Source organism: Pelophylax lessonae, assembly GCF_965119305.1.
Source record: "Pelophylax lessonae genome assembly, chromosome: 4".
NCBI classification, from domain to species: Eukaryota; Metazoa; Chordata; class Amphibia; order Anura; family Ranidae; genus Pelophylax; species Pelophylax lessonae.
Genome location: NC_138771.1, coordinates 29,781,270 through 29,804,619, shown reverse-complemented (window position 1 = coordinate 29,804,619; position 23,350 = coordinate 29,781,270). Strand labels below are relative to the sequence as shown.

Here is a 23,350-nt window from a genome sequence, read left to right as displayed (position 1 = left end):
TGCCTGGTTTACATAGGCAGAGGTCTATTCTGTGTCTCCCCAAACCGATCAGCAGGTGCGGACGGACATCTATTGGCCGGCCCCCCGCTGATCGGCTTGTGCTGTGTCAAATCACAGCACAGCTGTGGCGCCAAGCAGCGAGCGTCCACTACCTGGAAGAGCTGGATCAGGTACTAGGTACGTGATCTGGTGTAGGAGAGCCACTTTGCCACCATAGAACTAAGTTATGCAGTCGGCATTGCATTTGTATTGCAATTTTTTGTATTAAGGTAAACAAAAAACTTTTAGGTGCCCCCCCCCCCCCCCCCAAAATACTTAGCTGAGCCTGATCTCGGTCCAGAGCTATGCACAAGAGCAGCGGTGCTCCTGCTATTGTCAAATCAAATCTGAGGAGCAAGGGGGTCACTGTGTGTGTAAATAGACACACATGATTCGACTCGGGGCTGCTCCATGCAAAAACCATTGCACAGAGCAGGTATGACATGTTTGTTATTTTTAAGAAAAAAAAGATCCTTTACAATCACTTGTCACCCTCTTTGTTGTTGCACATATGCATTACAAGGGTGGCAAGAGGTAACAAATAGCTAAAGGGTTTATATAGGTCAGTGTCAGAGTCAAAGTTCAGTGTCGAGGATCAGGGTTTCACTCTCCAGTTTTAGTAAATCAAAGTCCTTGTCTCTTCTATTCCTTTGACTATATATGTCATGGCAAGTCTGTTAGCATCACTGTTGCTACAGAACGGCAGCTGTGCGTAGGACCACGTATATATATATATATATATATATATATATACATACATATACACATACATACACACACACATACAGTGGGTACAAAAAGTATTCGGACCCCCTTAAATTTTTCACTCTTTGTTATATTGCAGCCATTTGCTAAAATCATTTAGGTTCATTCTTCTTCCTCATGAATGTACACATAGCACCCCATACTGACAGAAAAACACAGAATTGTTGACATTGTTGCAGATTTATTAAAAAAGAAAAACTGAAATATCACATGGTCCTAAGTATTCAGACCCTTTGCTGTGACACTCATATATTTAACTCCAAGGTGCTTTCCATTTCTTCTGATCATCCTTGAGATGGTTCTACACCTTCATTTGAGTCCAGCTGTGTTTGATTATACTGATTGGACTTGATTAGGAAAGCCACACACCTGTCTATAGAAGACCTTCCAGATCACAATGCATGTCAGAGCAAATGAGAATCATGAGGTCAAAGGAACTGCCTGAAGAGCTCAGAGACAGAATTGTGGCAAGGCACAGATCTGGCCAAGGTTACAAAAAGATTTCTGCTGCACTTAAGGTTCCAAAGAGCACAGTGGCCTCCATAATCCTCAAATGGAAGACGTTTGGGACGACCAGAACCCTTGCTAGAGCTGGCCTTTCGGCCAAACTGAGCTATCGGGGGAGAAGAGCCTTGGTGAGAGAGGTAAAGAAGAACCCAAAGATCACTGTGGCTGAGCTCCAGAGATGCAGTCAGGAGATGGGAGAAAGTTGTAGAAAGTCAACCATCACTGCAGCCCTCCACCAGTCGGGGCTTTATGGCAGAGTGGCCCGACGGAAGCCTCTCCTCAGTGTAAGACACATGAAAGCCCACATGGAGTTTGCTAAAAAACACCTGAAGGACTCCAAGATGGTGAGAAATAAGATTCTCCGGTCTGATGAGACCAAAATATAACTTTTTGGCCTTAATTCTAAGCGGTATGTGTAGAGAAAACCAGGCACTGCTCATCACCTGTCCAATACAGTCCCAACAGTGAAGCATGGTGGTGGCAGCATCATACTGTGGGGGTGTTTTTCAGCTGCAGGGACAGGACGACTGGTTGCAATCGAGGGAAAGATGAATGCGGCCAAGTACAGGGATATCCTGGACAAAAACCTTCTCCAGAGTGCTCTGGACCTCAGACTGGGCCGAAGGTTTACCTTCCAACAAGACAATGACCCTAAGCACACAGCTAAAATAACGAAGGAGTGGCTTCACAACAACTCCATGACTGTTTTTGAATGGCCCAGCCAGAGCCCTGACTTAAACCCAATTGAGCATCTCTGGAGAGACCTAAAAATGGCTGTCCACCAACGTTTACCATCCAACCTGACAGAACTGGAGAGGATCTGCAAGGAGGAATGGCAGAGGATCCCCAAATCCAGGTGTGAAAGACTTGTTGCATCTTTCCCAAAAAGACTCCTGGCTGTATTAGATCAAAATGGGGCTTCTACTAAATACTGAGCAAAGGGTCTGAATACTTAGGACCATGTGATATTTCAGTTTTTCTTTTTTAATAAATCTGCAACAATGTCAACAATTCTGTGTTTTTCTGTCAGTATGGGGTGCTATGTGTACATTCATGAGGAAGAAGAATGAACTTAAATGATTTTAGCAAATGGCTGCAATATTACAAAGAGTGAAAAATTTAAGGGGGTCTGAATACTTTCCGTATCCACTGTATATACACACAGTATATATATATATATATATATATATATATATAAATATGCGATCCTGCACTTCTGGGTAGCGGGCGCGAATGCGCACTGCCGCCGGCTCGCTCTCGCTGTGATTATACACAGCGGGAGCTGATCAGTAGGTACTATGGACTCAATGTCCGCTGGAACCCGCCAAATATTCTTGCATAGAGACAACGGCAATCTGCCTATGTAAACAAGGGAGATTGCCGTTCTGACAAGAGGGAAGGCATGGATCCTGTGTCTCCACAAAGCAGGGACATGGATCCATGTCATCCCCTAGTAAAAGCACCTCCCACACAGTAGTAAAACACTGGTTAGACACACATTTAACCCTCTGATCGCCCCTGATGTTAACCCCTTCCCAGCCAGTGTCATTAGTACAGTGACAGTGCATATTTTTAGCACTGATCACTGTATGTGTGTCACTGGTCCCCAAAAAAGTTAGTGTCCAAATGTCCAGCCCAATATCGCAGTCCCGCTATAAGACGCTGATCGCCGTCATTACTAGTAAAAAATAAATAAAAATATTCCATAGTTTCTAAATGCAATAACTTTTACGCATACCAATCAATATACACTTATTGGAATTTTTGTTTACCAAAAATATGTAGCAGAATACAAATTGGCCTTAGGGCCCTTTCACACGGGCGCTCCGTATGTCCGCAAATCATCCTATTTTTTTGCGGATGATTTATGGACAAAATGTAAGTCAATGATATTGCGGATGTCAGCGGAATAACATCCGCTGACATCCGATTTTCTTCCTTTCAGTTCTGTTCTGTTTTTTGGAACGGAACAGAACCCTATTTTTCCTCCTTTCAAGGGAAGCAAAATCGGATGTCATCCGCTGACATCCGCAATGCCCATAGACTTACATTATGTCCGTATATCATCCGCAAACGGATGGGATGATATGCGGACATACGGAGCGGATGACACAAGTGTCATCCGCTCAGTGAAAAAAAAAAAGAAAAAAGGACCGGAGCGGAGAATAAAAACTGATCGCCCGTGTGAAAGAGCCCTAAATTTATAAAGACATTTGTGATTTTTGACAAGTATTGAATATGTTTTATAGCAGAAAGTAAAAAATACATATTTATATTTTTCTAAATCGTTGGTCTTTTTTTGTTTATAGCGCAAAAAATAAAAAAATACCACCAAAAGAAAGTAGTGCCAGAAAGAAAAAAAAGCCTGGTTAAGAAGGGGGGGGGGGGTAAATCTTCTGGAGCTGAAGTGGTTAAAAAGGGTGTCTTTATTACTGTTACTAAAACTGCAGAGGTGATCAAATACCACCAAAAGAAAGCTCTATTTGTAGGGAAAAAAAAAGGACATCAATTTTATTCGGGTACAGCGTCGCACGACCGCGCAATTGTCAGTTAAAGTAATGCAGTGCCGTATCGCAAAAAATGGCCTGGTCATGTGAAGGGGGTAAATCTTCCAGAGGTGAAGTGGCTATTGTTTTTTGTGCCTTACTACAGGTCTACACAACAAACAATATACACATATGCGGTATTGCTGCGATCGGTGGAAGTGGGAGAATTAATTTTGTGTTATTGTTTGGTGATGGGTTATGGTAATGGCAAGAAATACACAGTTCAATTTTTTTTAGCATCAATGTTATTATTTTGGGGTTTATTCACTAAAGCTACAGAGGGCAAAATTATTCACAATTCTGCAGAGAAAACCAATCAGCTTCCAGGTTTTATTGCTAAAGCTTAAAGCGGTTGTATACCGCTGGACGTTTTTTTTTTTCTCTGAAAAGTAAAGCCATAATGTCCTAGTATGCATTGCATACTAGCATATTACGGTGAAACCTACCTTAAAAGGAAGCTGTTCCAGCGTCAAGATGCCAGCCCTGCAACCGCTTCCATCTTCACCCATCTTACATCCAGGTTTGGAGGCTCCGGCTCTGTGACTGGCTACAGCCATGATGACATCACTCCCACGTATGCGCACGAAAGCTGCCATTCACGGGTAGCCGTTCCTTCAGAGCGCATGCGACAGTGATGTCACTGGCTGCATGTAATGTAAACTCTATTCGCTCCTCCCAGGACCTCCTGCTCTCTAGTTCCCTTGTAACCACTTCCCATGCTCGCCTCCAGGACTTCTCCCGAGTTTCTCCCATCCTCTGGAATGCTCTGCCCCCATCTGTCCAACTATCTCCAACTTGGACTACTTTCAGACGATCCCTGAAAACACATCTCTTCAGAGAAACCTATCTGGCAACCACCTAACAACTGTACTTTTATTTTATCCATCAGCCCATCCCCCACAGTTATTACCTCTTGTATCTCTTGACCGTCCCTCTTAGATTGTAAGCTCTAATGAGCAGGGTCCTCTGATTCCTACTGTATTAAAGTGTATTGTATTTGTACTGTCTACCCTCAAGTTGTAAAGCGCTGCGTAAACTGTCGGCGCTATATAAATCCTATATAATAATAATAATAATAAACATCACCTAAACAGTGCCCATTTAGGAGATATTTACACTACCTATAGGTAATGCTTCGTACACACGATCAGATAATCGGACGACTTATCATTCGCATGTTGTTGCATGATTCTAGTATCGAATTCAACAATGTGTACTCAACGTAGGATTTTTTCGTACGATTCTGGAAAAGCTTCCTGGTTGCGTAGCTACGTATTGATAGTGCAAAGCAAAAACAATGGCAGCCACGCTTTTTCCGGGTTATTTTCATGGTTTTTGTCTTATCGATTTTTAGCAGACGCATACTGTACTGATTGAATGATTGTCGTTCGCTAGGCTATCGTACAAAAAGAGTTTTCGGGTTTGTCCCTTCGGATTTTGTTGGACGAAATGTCGTGATCGGTTTTCGAAAGCTGTGTATTAGATTATCGTGCGATCAATTCGAAAGCGATTATTTTCGTACGATTATCTGATCCTGTGTACGAGGCATTAGCCTTATTACAGGCTTACACTTATTGTGTATATGTTTTTTTGACAGTATCCCAATAGTGTGTGTATATATATAAATATATATATATATATATATATATATATATATATATATATATATATCAATGACTGACATTTTTGACACTTTTTTGGGGACCAGTGGCATTAATACAGTGATCAGTGCTAAATAATATGCACTGTTACTGTATAAATGACACTGGCAGGGAAGGGGTTAACACTGGGGGTGATCAAGGGGTTAAGTGTATGCCTGATAGTGTTTACTGACTGTGTGGGGGATGGGTTGGACAAAGGCAGAGAGAGATCGCTGATTCAGCTTAGCTGAATCACACAATCTTTCCCTGCCTCTCTGACAGAAGATCCGCCTGCTTTGTTTACATAAGCAAGTGGTTTTTCTGTCATTCTACCCAAAGATCGCGGGAGGCCGGCGGTGATCGAGCCCGCTCCTCCCGCAGTCTGGCTCCGGCGGCAAGCGCCGCCGAATCCACGTGCACATAATCACGTAGATGTGCAGCCGAGCCGCCCTGCCGCAGTAAATCTGCGTGGGGCGGTCGGCAAATGGTTAAACAAGCTGAGGTTAGACGCTGATTGGTTTTTGCAGAATTGTGACTATTTTTTCCCTCTCTAGCCTTAGTAAATACAGTAAACCCCCGCTCCATCGCGGTTCAGTTTTTGTGGTCCAGGTATATTGCGTTTTTTCTGTAATGTTATTTTACTATATAAATCATTGTAAATTAAATATTTTTGGGTTTTCCAGTGCTCTTGCTCTCAGTATCTTTTATGTGTTTAAATGAGTTTCTATTGTTTTAAAAGTGTGTTTAACCGGTTGCCGACAGCCGCAAGAACATATACTGTGGCGGTCAGCCCCGGCCAGGCAAAGTGACGTACCGGTACGTCACTAGCCTGGGAGCCAATAGCAGGCGGGCGCGCCGGCTCATTCGCGGACACCTCCGTGCGTGTGACCGACGGACCTGATGTCCGCCGGTCACTAGCGATCGTCCGCAGTGAAGGGAGAAAGGGAGGCGGCTAATGTAAACAAAGCCGCCTGTCATTCTTCCCTGTGTAAAAGCACTGATCTAACGGTCCTGCTATGTAGGATCGTTGATCTGTGCTTTTAAACACACAGCCACATCCCTGCACAGTAAGAAGCACGCCCCTAGGGACACACATAGTCACTGCAGCTCTAATAAAGTTAACCCCTTCCCTGCCAGTGTCATTTTTACAGTAACAGTGCATATGTATAGCACTGATTACTGTAGTAATGTCACTGGTACCCCCAAAAGTGTCAAAAATGTCAGTCAAGGGTCCGATCTGTCCGCTGCAATGTCGCAGTCCCACAACAAAAAAAAAAAAAAAAATCGCAGATCGCCGCCATTACTCGTTAAAAAAAAAAACAACAGAAATGACAAAAATCTTTCCCATAGTTAGTAAAAGCAATAACTTTTGCGCAAACCAATCAAAATACGCTTATTGTGATTTTTTTTTACCAAACATATGTAGCATAAAACAAATTGGCCGAAAATGTTAAAAAATTTTGATTTTTAAATTTTTTTTGGGGAATTTCATATAAAAAAATGTGAAAAATATTGTTATTTTTGCAAAATTGTCGCTCTTTTTTTGTTTATAGCGCATGATCAAAAAAAAAAAAATCGCACAGGTGATCAAATACCACCAAAAGAAAGCTCTGTTTGTGGGAAAAAAAAGGACGTCAAATCCGTTTAGGTACAGCGTCGCACGACCGCGCAATCGTCCGTTAAAGTCACGCAGTGCCGAATCGCAAAATACCCCCTGGTCAGGAAGGGGGTAAAATCTTCCCGGGGCTTAAGTGGTTAAAGACCTTAAAATGCTTTTAAAAGTACAGTGACAGTTCTAAAAACATGCCTAGAGTGCATTTTAATAGGGTTTTTCTATTTAGCGGATTTTCACTTTTCGCGGGTGGGTCTGCAACGTAACCCCCGAAAATGGAGGGGGGGGTTTACTGTAAACCCCTTTATGTCTATTTCAATACTAATAAAAAAATTTGGGGATTCAAAAAAAAATAAAAATTATGTCTTAAAAATGAAATCTGCTGTCCGTAGTCTCCTTGGTTTTTATTAGCTTATTTTATATCCATAGCAAGTATGCTGTAGTTAAATAGACGTATGTGTATATATATATATATATAGGATATCAGTATGTAGGGCACGGTATAACTGCATGGAGGATAAATTTAGATGTAGCGTCTTGTGAGTCAGGGGATTCCAGACATTACCGAGTCCATCTTATACAGTTGAGAACTGGTAAACAACCCCCCCCTTCACCCCCCTTCACCCCCCTCCCATACGTCTCATAGAGCGTTCGTTCCCTTGGAAATCGGAGTGCCTCATCTGGGTATCAGCTTCCTTCTATCTCTCAGCTGACACTGCCCTCAGGAATATATTTACACAGAGAAAGTGGATAAAAAAAGCAACAAACCTAGTGTGAGAATAAAAGTGCCGATAGTTCCTAAAACAAATGAGACGCCGGGGCCGTTTCCTTATTGCAGTACGTTTTTTCCTCCCCGCCGTGATTGGGTTTACCAAACCACAGATCTCTCTCTACCCCATTCTGGGATCTGCAGCACCAGTAAGACGTGATTTGTAACAGTTTGTCCAGTTTCACACTGCAAAAACGCACTCCAGATCCGTTCCGGACACATTTTTGCATGCGTGTTTTTAACCACTTAAGCCCCGGAAGATTTTACCCCCTTCCTGACCAGGGGGTATTTTGCGATTCGGCACTGTGTGACTTTAACGGACAATTGCGCGGTCGTGCGACGCTGTACCTAAAAGAATTTGACGTCCTTTTTTTCCCACAAACAGAGCTTTCTTTTGGTGGTATTTGATCACCTGTGCGATTTTTTGATCATGCGCTATAAACAAAAAAAAGAGCGTCAATTTTACAAAAATAACAATATTTTTCACATTTTTTTATATGAAATTCCCCAAAAAAAAATGTAAAAATCAAAATTTTTTAACATTTTCGGCCAATCTGTTTTATGCTACCTGTTTGGTAAAAAAAAAAAAAAATCGCAAAAAGCGTATTTTGATTGGTTTGCGCAAAAGTTATTGCGTTTACTAACAAAGGGAAAGATTTTTGTAATTTTTGTTTGTTTTTTTTTTAACCACTTAAGCCCCGGAGGATTTTCCTGCTAAAAGACCAGGGGGTATTTTGCGATTCGGCACTGCGCGACTTTAACGGACAATTGCGCGGTCGTGCGACGCTGTACCTAAAAGAATTTGACGTCCTTTTTTTCCCACAAACAGAGCTTTCTTTTGGTGTTATTTGATCACCTGTGCGATTTTTTGATCATGCGCTATAAACAAAAAAAGAGCGACAATTTTGCAAAAATAACAATATTTTTCACATTTTTTTATATGAAATTCCCCAAAAAAAAATGTAAAAATCAAAATTTTTTAACATTTTCGGCTAATCTGTTTTATGCTACATATGTTTGGTAAAAAAAAAAATCGCAAAAAGCGTATTTTGATTGGTTTGCGCAAAAGTTATTGCGTTTACTAACAAAGGGAAAGATTTTTGTAATTTTTGGTTGTTTTTTTTTTAAACGCGTAATGGCGGCGATCTGCGATTTTTTTTGCAGTACTGCGACATTGCGGCGGACAGATCGGACCCTTGACTGACATTTTTGACACTTTAGGGGTTACCAGTGACATTACTACAGTAATCAGTGCTATACATATGCACTGTTACTGCAAAATTACACTGGTAGTGAAGGGGTTAACTTTATTTGAGAGGCAGGGGCTGTGTGTGTCCCTAGGGGCGTGATTCTTACTGTGATTGGCTGTCTGTTGAGCTGTAGAAACAGTGATCAACGGTTCTACATAGTACAACTGTGTGATCACTGTTTCTACACAGGGGAGAATGACAGGCGGCTTGATTACACTAGCCGCCTGACTTTCTCCCTCTGCAGCGGTGATCGCAGAGTGACCGGCGGACATCGGGTTTTGTGGGTTTGTTCTTAAGTTGAATTTGTTTGTAAGTCAGAACAGGTAAATTTTTTAACCACTTAAGCCCCGGAGGATTTGGCTGCTCAAAGACCAGGCCCTATTTTGCGATTCGGCACTGCGTGACTTTAACGGACAATTGCGCGGTCGTGTGACGCTGTACCTAAATGAAATTGACGTCCTTTTTTTCCCACAAACAGAGCTTTCTTTTTGTGGTATTTGATCACCTGTGCGATTTTTATTTTTTGCGCTATAAACAAAAAAAGAGCGCCAACGTTTGAAAAAATAACAATATTTTTCGAATTTTTTTATATGAAATTCTCAAAAAAAATGTAAAAATCAAAATTTTTAACATTTTAGGCCAATTTGCTTTCTGCTACATATTTTTTCTAACTACAGGAAAGATTTATGTCATTTTTATTGTTTTTTTTTAAACTAGTAATGGCGGCGATCTGCGTTTTTTTTTTGCGGGACTGCGACATTGCGGCAGACAGATCAGACCCGACTGACATTTTTGACACTTTTGGGGTTACCAGTGACATTTCTACAGGAATCAGTGCTATACATATGCACTGTTACTGTAAAAATGACACTGGGGTTAACTTTATTGGTGATCAAGGGGTTAAGTGTGTCCCTAGGGGCGTGATTCTAACTGTTAAGATGCGTGGCTTGTGAAGGAATCACAGAGACATACGTAGGATCAAATATCCTCTGGCATTACATCAGGGAGAATGACGGACGGCTGTGTTTACATCAGCCGTCTGTCTTTCTCCCTCTCCTGAGAGAGATTGCGAGAGGCCGGCGGACATCGGAGCCGCTGGTCACACACACGGGCTAGGCAGGGAACGAGTGGGGGCGGGAGTAGGGGGCTGACTGCTGCAGTATATAGTTGTGCAGGGGTCGGCAAGTGGTTAAGTGTAGCTCCAGCCAAAAAAATTATATTTTTACGTTTTTTGGAAAGCATAGGGAAGGGTTAACACGCCTTTTACATTTGTTTTGCGGTCTGTGTCCCTGTTCAGAAGATGTCACCTCACTTTCTCTGTGACAATTGGATTTTGAAAATTTCAGGTTGTTGTGGAAACAAGGATTGGTGATAAAGTTTCAGTGGAGACAACTTTTTCCCATGAGAACTCTTCCAGGAGTGAATTTCCCTTCCTAGGGGGAGATTTCCTCTCACTTCCTGTTGTCTCTCTCCGTTTGTAAGTAGGAGTCATTTGAAAGTCGGATGTTTGTAACCCGGGGACAGCCTGTACTGGTGTCCGGTGCATTTATTATGCGTTCCAGTGCATTCTGGTGTGTTTTTTATGTGTTTTACCGTGTTCCAGTTCCTGCACTGCAGGAAAAAAAGTATGTATGTTCTACTTTTTTTTTTCTAGAACTGACGGCAACTGGTGTGGACTATGCCATTGGAAACCACATAACCTAATATCCATGCGTTTTTGATGCAGAAAAAAAACGCACTGAAAAAAAACGCACTGGACTGCATGTGGTGTGAACTGGCGCTCAATCAATAAACGCCTCTTTGCATATCGTATAATCTTAGCACAGTAGCATTGGATGCCTTGAGGGCCAGTTCACAACATAGAAATGCAGTCCAGATGCGTTCCGGATGCATTTCTGCATGTGAGTTTTTTTACGCATTTCTGGTCCATTCTTGGTGTGTTTTTGATGATTTCCGGTGCATTTTTTTCCCCTCTTTATTCTTCACCTTAAGGGCCAGTTCACACCACAGATCAGTCCTGGATGCGTTTCTGCATGCGCGTTTTCAACACGTTTTTTATGTGTTTTTAATGTGTTCCAGTGCACGCCGGTGCATTTTTTATACTTTGTACTGCGTTCCAGTACAGTCCAGTGCAGGAAAAATGCAGCATGTTCTTCTTTTTTTTCTGGAACTGACTGCACTGGTGTGAACTACGCCATTGCAAGCCACAAAATCTCCATGCGTTTTTGATGCAGAAAAAAAATGCACTGGGCTGCATGTGGTGTGCACCAACCCTTACTGTGCACTACGCATGCAAGGGTAGGATCTTTTCCCTAAGGGTTAAATGTGGTTACTAGATTGGTTTGGCTCCTGTTCTAGTAACAATGGCTAATGCTTCCTTTACTCGTTATAGACAAGGTGGCGCTAAGTGGTCGCATATTTGAGTGAACTGGTCTGAATACAGCTGTGCCGAGAGAGCGCGTCCTGCGCGCTCCTGGCAGCTAACGGAAAGCGCCCAATCACTACTTGTGATCGGGAGCTTTCCGATTATGTGACTGTTGTGACAGCCAATCATGGCGGTCACATAATCATAATCCCCAGCCCACCTTCCCTGCAACCTAAACCTCTTAAAGGGCCAGGAGGCGACGGTTCTAAGGGGTTAATTAAATATCTAGTTTACTTGAAAAATATTTAGTGCCCATTTACTCACCATGCTTCGATGTAGGCCCCTTTACCTCCATTTTCCACAACTCCCTGGGTTGCTGGACATGGCCAGTAGCTGATGTGTTTGTGTGAATAGCGCTGGACTGGTAAAAGCGGGGGTATTAGTATTGTTGGATGTATAGTAGAGAATGTCCTCCATGAAAGTGTCTGACAGGCAATGAAAGTGTAAAAGGACCTTGTTCCAGTCCTGGGCGGCTCTCTGATATCCTCAAGAACACTCAATAGATAGTAAACAACTGCTGGGGGTACTTGAGGACTGAGGTTGGGAACCACTGCTCTATAACAACAGAAAGTCCAAAGATGAACGGCTGGAGGGATCCAAGGACAAAAGGGCCACCCCCTGTAACTGGAGTACTATGGTAGTAATCAGTGAGGAGCTCCACACATTAGCTGGGACTTCCAGGGAGTCTGCATGCTATTCGGCTCCTGCTTGGCTGCCTTCATGCTGTTTCTGACAGTGGAGGACTGCTCACCTGGTTAGCTCTGGTAACAAAGGTGAACATCTGGAGGGATCCAAGGACAAAAGAGCCACCCCCTGGAACTGGAGTACTATGGTAGTTATCAGGGTGGAGCTCCCCACAGTAGCTGGGTCTTCCGGAGAGTCTGAATGCTTTTAGGCTCCTGATTGGCTGCCTTCATGCTGGTTCTATATATATTGTAGAAAGAAAGCGGCACCTCCAGTAGTAGGAAACTTGAATTTATTGTAGAATTAAAGGTCCAACATTGAACATACAAGACAGACTGGATAAGCAGACGCTTTTCACACCATGTGCTTAATCATTGATTAAGCACATGGTGTGAAACACGTCTGCTGATCCAGTCTGTCTTGTATGTTCGATGTTGGACCTTTAATTCTACAATAAATTCAAGTTTCCTACTACTGGAGGTGCCGCTTTCTTTCTACAAAATATATGGATTTTCCAGGCTGCGGACGTTTGGCGAGCACCCAGTTTCCTAGGATCACCACAGTCCGCCCTGGGTCTTTTTGTTCAGCTGACAGCCTTTGAGCGGTGATTTGTTTCTTTCCCTGCCCTACATGTTGGTTCTGACAGTGGAGGACTGCTCACCTGGTTAGCTCTGGTAACTCAGGTGAACAGCTGGAGGGATCCAAGAACAAAAGAGCCACCCCATGGAACTGGAGTACTATGGTAGTAATCAGTTGGGAGCTCCCCACAGTAGCTGGGACTTCAATAGAAGATGCATGCTATTAGGCTCCTGCTTGGCTGCCTTCATGCTGCTTCTGACAGAGGAGGACTGCTCACCTGGATAGCTCTGGTAACGCAGATGAACAGCTGGAGGGATCCAAGGACAGTATGGTTACTATTGTAGCTATCAGGGAGGAGCTCCGACAGTAGCTAGGTCTTCCAGAGAGGCTGCATGCTATTAGGCTCCTGCTAGGCTGCCCTTATGCTGGTCCTGACAGTGGAGAACTGCTCATCTGGTTAGCTCTGGTAATATAGGTGAACAGCTGGAAGGCTGCAAGGACAAAAGGGCTACACCCTGGAACTGGAGTACTATAGTAGTAATTACTGAGGAGCGCCCCACAGTAGCTGGGAATTCAAGAGTGGCTGCATGCTATTGGGCTCCTGCTTGGCTGTCTTCATACTGGTTCTGACAGTGGAGTCTGTCACCTGGTTAGCTCTGGTAACACAGGTGAACAGCTGGAGGAATCAAAGGACAAAAGGACCACACCCTGGAACTGTGCAATGGCGAGCTATTTTGGCTTACTGTTTTTTGGCTACTGTCCTGGGTTTGGTAACTCTGATGCATTGTTCAGAAAAACAACCCCCCCCCCCCTGCAGGATATACCCCCTCCCCCCTTTTCCTTGACTGCATGCATCTATTTGCATCTAGAATGTAAAAACCCAAATCTCTGTGGCTGCATATGTCTCTGATTGCATTTGTTTGCATCAATGAATCTTAGAGTATAAACCCCCATGACCACACACTTTTTTCCACGACTGCAACTGTCTGCATCTAAAATCGAAGACCATAAACCTTTTTGGGTATACATAATGTATGACTGTATCCATCTACATCTCTGAAATTAACAGTACCCTCTGTATCCTTTTCTATTTCTCATTGAATTACCACTCTAAAAATCACCATATGGTTATATTACTATTATCATATTGTACTATTATTGTTGTTGTTTTTAGTATATATATATATATATTTTTTTTTTTTATTGTTTTGACCTAAAATGTCTCTAGGGGTAGGCACCCCCCACAATGCACATGACTTCTACATTGCCCATTGATGAGGTGGGCGGGCGCTTTTTGCACACGCCCCACAGGAGAAGGGTCTGACCCCAATCTGTGTCTTTGTTTCAAATGTCATTGTATAGTATTTAAGCAAGGGCCTAGACCTGCTTTTTTAGGCTCTGAGGAAGAGGCTAAGCCTCGAAACGCGTTAGCCATTACTAACTCAAGGGACAACTTACCCTTGGATCCTACTACTGAGGACTGCATTCCTTATGTGATATGCTTTTAACCAAGAACTCGTTTGTGAGTATTTTTATTCTTTTTACTTTTAAATAAACCAACCAAAGGATAATGCACTAGGCCTGTGCGCCCCTGTGTTTGTTTGTTGTTTACAGTATTTCCAGACTTCCCTGGTCGTGTAAAGGGCAGCAAGGCCGCAGCATTTTTTCCTGGGTTGTCGCATCCACAGCTCCAGAAACAGTGGAAAGACCTTAATGAGGTGGACTAGCAACTACACCTCTCTGAGCGCAGGGAACTAGTGCTTTGCACCTTAAACTTTTTTGCAAGTGGAGGGCTACTCACCTGGTTAGCTCTGGTAACACAGGTGAACAGCTAAAGGAATCAAAGGACAAAAGGAGCACACCCTGGAACTGGAGTACTATGGTAGTAATCAGGGAGGAGCTCCCCACAGTTGCTGCACAGAGAGGCTGCATGCTATTAGGCTCCTGCTTGCTGCCTTCACGCTGGTTCTAACTGCTCACCTGGCTTCAAGTCTCTTGCCTAGCTACCTCTGCCTCATCAGGTGTGGCCTCTCTGAGCAATGTAAGCAGAGAAACAGATCTTCCTCTGGCATGTCCAAACTCTGGGGTGGTTATTGAGTGCCCAGTACAAAGATTTTTTCCATTTAGAGGTTAATCTAAATGGTTACTAAACAGAGCATCAGAAGAAGCCAACGTGTTTCAGGGGAAATGAGCCCCATTCTCACAGCTGGAAATGTGGAAATGGTTGAACTCAAAGTAAGATGCAAAGAGAGACGTATAACGAGGCTTGATCTCAATTGCAAAAGACTTGAGGAAAGTGGTGGTAAAAATTATACCTGTCTGCACATACCCTGGAAGGTCAAACCAAAAATACATTGCATCCCAGTTACCTCAACATTGCTGCACAGCAACTGCTGTCAGGTGGTTGTTCCGTGTGGGCAGTTCAATACTGGTTCTGATATGGATCTATGAAGTCAGAGTCCCTTCAAGTTTCACACAATTATAATATAATACTCGGCGCTTCCGTGACCCGCTCTGAGCACTGCAGAGGGGAGGGGCTGAGATCCCCCGCTGACAGCTGGGAGAAGAGAAGGAGAGCAGCGGGAGATCAGCTGAGTGCCGAGCGGCGCTGTACCGAAGGTATTTCACAAAATTATATTACAGAAACACACTGGTAATTCTAGGATTTTACAAACACTTTAAACTAGGGCTTATTTTCAGGGTAGGGCTTATATTGCAGCCCTCTACAAAAATAACAGTAGGTCTTATTTTCAGGGTAGGTCTTATTTTTGGGGAAACATGGTAGTTCTGTTGTGTATTGAATAAGAGCATCTGACTGGACCTGAATCACCTGCGGGTGGCACTGTGCTTCTCAGAGCGGTTATAGTTCCGGTGTCCACCAGCGGGTGTCACCCAGCAGCCAGCAGATCCCAGTAATCAGTTTCCACCTGAGGCTGGCTGCTGGGAGACACCCACTGGTGATGCTCCTATTCAATAAACCTTTGGATTAGACCTCCAAGTGTCACAAACTTTGAAACGAGGTGCTCCTTAATACCCAATGCAGGAGTTTGGATATGCCCAGGGAAGATAAGTTTCTCAGCTTCCATCCCTCAGCAAATCAGGGAGCCAAAGGTAGCTGGGCAAGTGACTTGTGACCAGGTGAGTAGCCCTCTACTGTCAGAACCAGTGTGCAGGCAGGAGGGCAGGAACCAGATAGCAAGCAGCTTCTCTGGAAGACCAAGTTACAGCCCCTCCCAGATTGCTACCACAGTACTCCAGTTCCAGTGGGGTAGGCAATTTGTCCTTGAATCCCTCCAGCTGTTCACCTGTGTTACCAGAGCTACCCTGGACTTCAACAACGAGAAGGAAGCTGTTAGGATAATCACAAGTATCTCTGTGTTCAGAACTTTTTTATCCCCTGTGATTCTTCGCTAGACTCTCTGTTGTTTTAGAGCAGTAGTTTCCAACCTCCGTCGCAAAAGGTCATGTTTTGGGAATTAGATGAAGTTAGAAAAAGTTCTCATAAAAAGCAAGTCATTGACATCAATTTAAAGAATATGTGCAAGGTGAAGAAAAACCTGAAAACAAGACCTATTGGGGGTAGTTGAGGACTGAAGTGGGCAAGCAATGTTATAGAACAGTGGTCTCCAATTTGCAGCCCTTTGCTTGCCTTTATGCAGCCTTTGGGGCATTCTTCCTCCTAGTGACACAACAATGGACATATTTCTTGCCACTGACACCAACAATGGGGCACTGTTCCTCCCTCTGACATCAATGATGGGGGGTTATTCCTCCCACTAAAGATGTGATATTGTGATGCCAGGACATTTTCTACTCCCACTGGCCACAGTCTTTAAATTCTGAAGGACAGTAAATTGGCCTCTTTCTTGGAAAGTTTGGAGACCCCTGTTATTGAGTCTTAAAATGACTTTGCTAAGCAGCCACATGTTACCCTGGTTGAACCACAGAGACCCTACTGTGAAGAGTCCATGTTTGTGCAGCTTTCATAATCCGTTTTGTATTTTTCTGCATACTCTTTGCCATCCCTAAAGCTGAACTCCAGGCACAAAAACAAAAATGTAACCCCTTGGCCTCGGCCATATGCAAATACCCAGCCGCTCTGCGCCTGGTGAGTGTTTTTTAACGCAATGCAAACACATAAAAATGCACTGTTAATGCATCTTAATCCATTAGATGTGTTTGTTTGCATGTCTAAATGATCCCTCAGGCCCCTTTCACACATACGGTCTGTTTTTCCGTTTTTCATCCATCCGTTGACGGATGAAAAACGGACATCAATGTATCTCTATGTAAAAACGGATGACAACGGATGATCACCCGTTAACATCCGTTTTCATCCGCTTCCGTCAATGTCCGTTTTTTGGAACGGATGAAAGCCCTATTTTTCATCCGTCAAAAAAACGGATCGGACGAAAAACGGATGTAAACAGACAAACGGTCCATTTTTCCGTTTTTGCATTGGTAGTGGATATAGAAAAAACGGATGAAAAAACAGATGAAAAACTGATACATTTTGACGTGACTGAACTGATGACCTGTACGGGCTCTTTCACACGGTCCGCCTCTGTAGGCGGATCTGTGCTGCTCAGCGGGGATCGATCCGCGATCCCCGCTGAGCCGGCGGATGACAGCTCCATCTCCGCTTGCAGTGTGGAGAGGGAGGTGTCACAGCTCCCGCTGCTCTCTATGGGGGATCGGATGAGAGCGGACCGCCTGTCCGCTCTCATCCGATCCGATCCCTGAACGGATGGAAAAATAGGGTTTTCATCCGTCCGGATTTCACGGACAGGATCGGATACGGATGGCAGTGGGTGTCAGTGGAGATGTCTCCGCTGACATCCGCTAACCCATAGAGCTGCATGGAGGATCCGATCAGATCCGCCTAAAAAACTGACAGGCGGATCTGATCGGATCGCCCGTGTGAAAGAGCCCTATGTGTGAAAGGGGCCTAAATGAAATTTACAAGTTTGCCTGGGAAAAATCACTCTAAATACTGCCATGGCCCCTCACAATGCCTTAAAGCAATTGTAAAGGTAAAAAAAATAAACCTGTCTATACTTACCTGCTCCGTTCAATGAAATTGCACAGAGGGGTCACAATCCATTTCTTCTTGAGTCCCCCGCTGCCGCTCCTGGCCCCTCCTCTCTGCCCAGTGCCCCCATAGGAAGCCGCTTTCTTGGAGGCACTTGTGTGCGCTCGCTCCCAAGCCCAGCTGCTGCCTCCATTGACAGACAGCGGGATTCGGCCCCGCCCACTGCTCCCTCATCACTGGCTTTGATTGACAGCACTGGGAGCCAATGGCTTCCGGTGCCCCAGCAAGACTTAGAAGTGAGGGAAGAGAAGACCTGCAGATGTGCCCGGCACTGGAACGAATGAGGGCCCATTTAAGGGGGGGGGGGACTAGGGAGGATGCTGATGCCTAAATATTTTTTTACTTTAATGCAAAGAATTCATTAAAGTAAAACATTTTTAGGCTTTAGAACCACTTTAAAAAAATAAATAAACAGTTATTTCAACAAGCTTCCTTTAAGGTTATATGTGCATCAATGCATGTTATTTACCTGCTTATTCTGAAACTAACCCCTCTGACAATATCAGATGGTTGTATGATTGATAAATGATGTCATCTGAACATACCTGTAGGCTTCATTGTTACAGTGAGTGCTGATTAAATGCTGGCAGTGGACTTCAGAATACCTGGTGAAATAAAAAAGAAAAAGTTTAAGAACCAAAAATCGATAGCGATCTACAAGCAGATTCCCATATTATGCAAAGTGTAAGTTCCCATAGTTTTCAATGGAATTTTTTTTTTTTGAGCAAGGGCTCTTGTCTGTTAAAGCGGTATTAAATCCAAAACCAAAAATGTGATATATTGCAAGTTACCAAACATTCAATGTGGCGGCTGCACTAGTTTTCTTTGGAATTTCCCCCCCTGTTTTCACCTGGTTATGTGGCCAGTAACACACCTCCTGTATTAGTGATAGTGATGCACCCATATGGATGGCAATACTGAGTTTTTTCATGAGATATCTGAAATCGACACTTTGAGATGCCATTTGCGTCAATACAAAACTAATGGGCTCAAAACGCACTGCAAAGAATCGTATTCCATTTGAACAGGGATGCTGTGCGATTCCTCTCCAAATCACATGCGGTTTCCCGCACCGCTCCTGCATGAACCCAGGCTGAAATCATCAGGACAGGAATTGACTATGCCTGAATTCCTGGAGTTCAGCCGTATGAGGCCTCAGCTATATACAGTATACAGCAGTGTGTTATGGCAGCGGGATGAGAACTTCCCGTCCCACTCCTGGAACAAAATAGAATCGGCCTGAGCCAATCACAGGAAGCATTGTATTCTATGAGTAACACAAAGCTTCCTCTGATTGGCTGAGGGGCAGATAACATCAAAATCTCTGCCTTAGCCAATAGAGGAAGCTTTATATTCATTCATTCATATAATAAAAAGTTATTTTATTCCAGGAGTGAAAGGGGAAGTTCTCGTCTCATTGTTATAACACAGCGCTGTATACTGAGCTCAGGCTACATTCACTTAAAGCAGAGTTCCAGCCATTTCACTCACCTGTCCAACGGTCCAGCGATGCGGCCGCCCGAAGCCTCGATCCTCTCCCTCGGCGCCGGCATCACTGCTGTGGGCACCCGGCTGTGACAGTTTGCGGCTTCACAGCCGGGTACGCACTGCGCATGCGCGAGTTGCGCTATGCGTCGTGATTGGCCGACAATCTTCTGGGACCTCTGACATGTCCCAGAAGATTGCAGGGAGGGAGGGGGAGAGGAGAACTTCCACTCAGGGCGCCGCGGCGCTCCGAGCGGAAGTGGGAGCGGGTACATGTCTAAACTAGGTACCCGCTCCCCCCCCCAAAAAAATGACATGCCAAATGTGGCATGTCAGGGGGTTAGGACTATTTAAAGCGGAAGTTCCACTTTTGGGTGGAACTCCACTTTAATGACCAGGCCATATTTTGCGATTCGGCACTGTGTTACTTTAACAGACAATTGCACGGTTGTGCGACGCTGTACTGAAATGAAATTGATGTCCTTTTTTTCCCACAAATAGAGCTTTCTTTTGGTGGTATTTGATCACGTGTGCGATTTTTATTTTTTGCGCTAAAAACAAAAAACACACACAGTTAGCAAGCACTCCCTAGGGACACATTTAAACCTTTGATCGCCCCTGCTGTTAACCCCTTCCCTGCCAGTGTCATTAGTACAGTAACAGTGCATAATTTTAGCACTGATTACTGTAGTAATATCACTGGTCCACAAAAAAATGTCAGTTAGGTGTCCGATCTGTCTGCCGCAATGTTGGAATCCCACTATAAATCACTGATCGCCGCCAATACAAGTAAAAAAAAAAAAAAATTCCATAGAAATATTGCATAGTTTGTAGATGCAATAACTTGCGCAAACTAATCAATATACAGTATCTCACAAAAGTGAGTACACACCTCACATTTTTGTAAATATTTTATTATATCTTTTCATGTGACAACACTGAAGAAATGACACTTGGCTTCAATGTAAAGTAGTGAGTGTACAGCTTGTATAACAGTGCAAATTTGCTGTCCCCTCAAAATAACTCAACACACAGCGATTAAAGAGGAAGTAAAGTCCCAAAAAAAAACTGAGAAAAAAAAAGCCCTGTAAAGAGAGAGGCATAATGAGCTAGTATGCATCACATACTAGCTCATTATTAAGTACTTACCTTAAAACGAAGCCCCCGCCGTGCCGCCCGCTCAGCGACAGGACGGCCGACATGTCCGGCCGTCCTGCTTCCGGGTTTGCGTCCTCCGGCCAATCAGAACCAGCCGCCGTTCATGGCACTGAGCTCTGAAGGAACGGCACGGGTGGCCGTTCCTTCAATGCGCATGCGCCGGTGACGTCATTGGCAGTATGCACTCTAAATACCTCCTAAACTGTGCAAGTTTGGGAGATATTTATAGCACCTATAGGTAAGCCTTAATATAGGCTTACCTATAGGTAAAAGTTTGTGAGGTAGGTTTACAACCTTTTTAATGTCTAAACCGCTGGCAACAAAAGTGAGTACACCCCTAAGTGAAAATGTCCAAACTGGGCCTAAAGTGTCAATATTTTGTGTGGCCACCATTATTTTCCAGCACTGCCTTAACCCTCTTGGGCATGGAGTTCCCCAGAGCTTCACAGGTTGTGACTGAAGTCCTCTTCCACTCCTCCATGACCAAATCACGGAGCTGGTGGATGTTAGAGACCTTGCGTTCCTCCACTTTCCTTTTGAGGATGCCCCACAGATGCTCAATAGGGTTTAGGTCTGGAGACATGCTTGGCCAGTCCATCACCTTTATCCTCAGCTTCTTTAGCAAGGCAGTGGTCCTCTTGGAGTTGTGTTTGGGGTCGTTATGTTGGAATACTGCCATATGGCCCAATCTCCGAAGGGAGGGGATGATGCTCTGCTTCAGTATGTCACAGTACATGTTGGCATTCATGGTTCCCTCATTGAACTGTAGCTCCTCAGTTCCGGCAGCACTCATGCAGCCCCAGACCATGACTCTCCCACCACCATGCTTGACTGTAGGCAAGACACACTTGTCTTTGTACTCCTCTCCTGGTTGCTGCCACACACGCTTGACACCATCTGAACCAAATAAGTTTATTTTGGTCTCATCAGACCACAGGACATGGTTCCAGTAATCCGTGTCCTTAGTCGGCTTGTCTTCAAAACTGTTTGTGGCTTTCTTGTGCATTTTCTTTAGAAGAGGCTTCCTTCTGGGACAACAGCCATGCAGACCAATTTGATGCAGTGTGCGGCGTATGGTCTGAGCACTGATAGGCTGAACCCCCACCCCTTCAACCTCTGCAGCAATGCTGACAGCACTCATACGTCTATTTTCCAAAGACAACCTCTGGATATTACGCTGAGCATGTGCACTCAACTTCTATGGTCGACCATGGCGAGGCCTGTTCTGAGTGAAATCTGTCCTGTTAAATCACTGTATGGTCTTGGCCACCGTGCTACAGCTCAGTTTCAGGGTCTTGGCAATCTTCTTATAGCCTAGACCATCTTTACGTATAGCAGAAATTATTTTTTTTGGATCCTCAGAAAGTTCTTTACCATGAGGTTCCATGTTGAACTTCCAGTGACCAGTATGAGATAGTGAGAGCGATAACACCAAATATAACACACCTGCTCCCCATTCACACCTGAGTCCTTGTAACACTAACGAGTCACATGACACCGGGCAGGGAAAATGGCTAATTGGGCCCAGTTTGGACATTTTCACTTAGGGGTGTACTCACTTTTGTTGCCAGCGGTTTAGACATTAATGGCTGTGTGTTGAGTTATTTTGAGGGGACAGCAGATTTACACTGTTATACAAGCTGTACACTCGCTACTTTACATTGTATCAAAGTGTCATTTCTTCAGTGTTGTTACATGAAAAGATAGAATAAAATATTTACAAAAATGTTGGCGTGTACTCACTTTTGTGAGATACTGTATACTTATAGGGATTTTTTTTTTACCAAAAATATGTAGCAGAATACATATTGGCCTAAAATGATGAAGAAATTCCATTTTTTACATCTTTTCATTGGATATGTTTTATAGCAGAAACTAAAAAATATTGTTGTTTTTCAAAATAGTTTTTTTTTTTTTTTTTTTGTTTATAGTGCAAAAATAAAAATCGCACAGGTGACCAAATACCACCAAAAGAAAGCTCTGTTTGTGGGAAAAAAAGGACGTACATTTTAATTTGGGTACAGCGTTGCACGACCGCGCAATTGTCAGTTAACCACTTCTGGACCGGAAGATTTTCCCCCTTAATGACCAGGCCATATTTTGCGATTCGGCCCTGCGCTACTTTAACGGACAATTGCGCGGTTGTGCGACGCTGTACCCAAATACAATTTATTTCCTTTTTTCCCCACAAATAGAGATTTCTTTTGGTGGTATTTTATCACCTCTGCGATTTTTATTTTTTGCACTAAAAACAAAAAAATCGTGACAATTCTGGGAAAAAAAAAACAATATAAATTTAAAATACTACATTTTTTACACATTTTAGGCCAATTTGTTTTCTGCTACATATTTTTGGTAAAAAAAAAAAAAAAAAAAAAAAATCGTAATAAGTGTATTTTGATTGGTTTGTGCAAAAGTTATCGCGTCTACAAGCTACAGGAAAGATTTATGTCATTTTTATTCTTTTTTACTAGTAATGGCGGCGATCTGCGATTTTTTTACAGGACTGCGACATTGCGGCAGACAGATCGGACCCCTAACTAACATTTTTGACACTTTTGGGGGGACCAGTGACATTACTACAGTAATCAGTGCTAAGAATATGCATTGTTACTGTAATAATGACACTGGCAGGGAAGGGGGTAACCCTGTGGGTGATCAAGGGGTTAAATGTGTACCTAGGGGAGTGATTCTAACTGTATGGGGGCGTGGCTTCTGAAATTATCACAGACCTGTGTTCCTATATAGAAGGATCACAGGAGCTCTGTGATCTTTCCAGAGAGAAGAACGGTCAGATGT

The 23,350-nt window shown here is 43.6% G+C and overlaps 1 protein-coding gene across 2 annotated transcripts in view; it reads right to left on the bottom strand.

The window, feature by feature from the left end:
• LOC309554990 (protein FAM169B-like) overlaps nucleotides 1-23,350 on the bottom strand; it is a 75,554-nt gene that overhangs the window by 51,486 nt on the left and 718 nt on the right. For both annotated transcript variants that reach the window (XM_082256793.1, XM_082256794.1), the window contains exon 2: nucleotides 18,454-18,513. In XM_082256793.1, coding sequence (XP_082112919.1) covers nucleotides 18,454-18,466 — 13 coding nt within the window. In that variant the 5' untranslated portion in view covers nucleotides 18,467-18,513. The remainder of the gene's footprint in view (nucleotides 1-18,453; nucleotides 18,514-23,350) is intronic.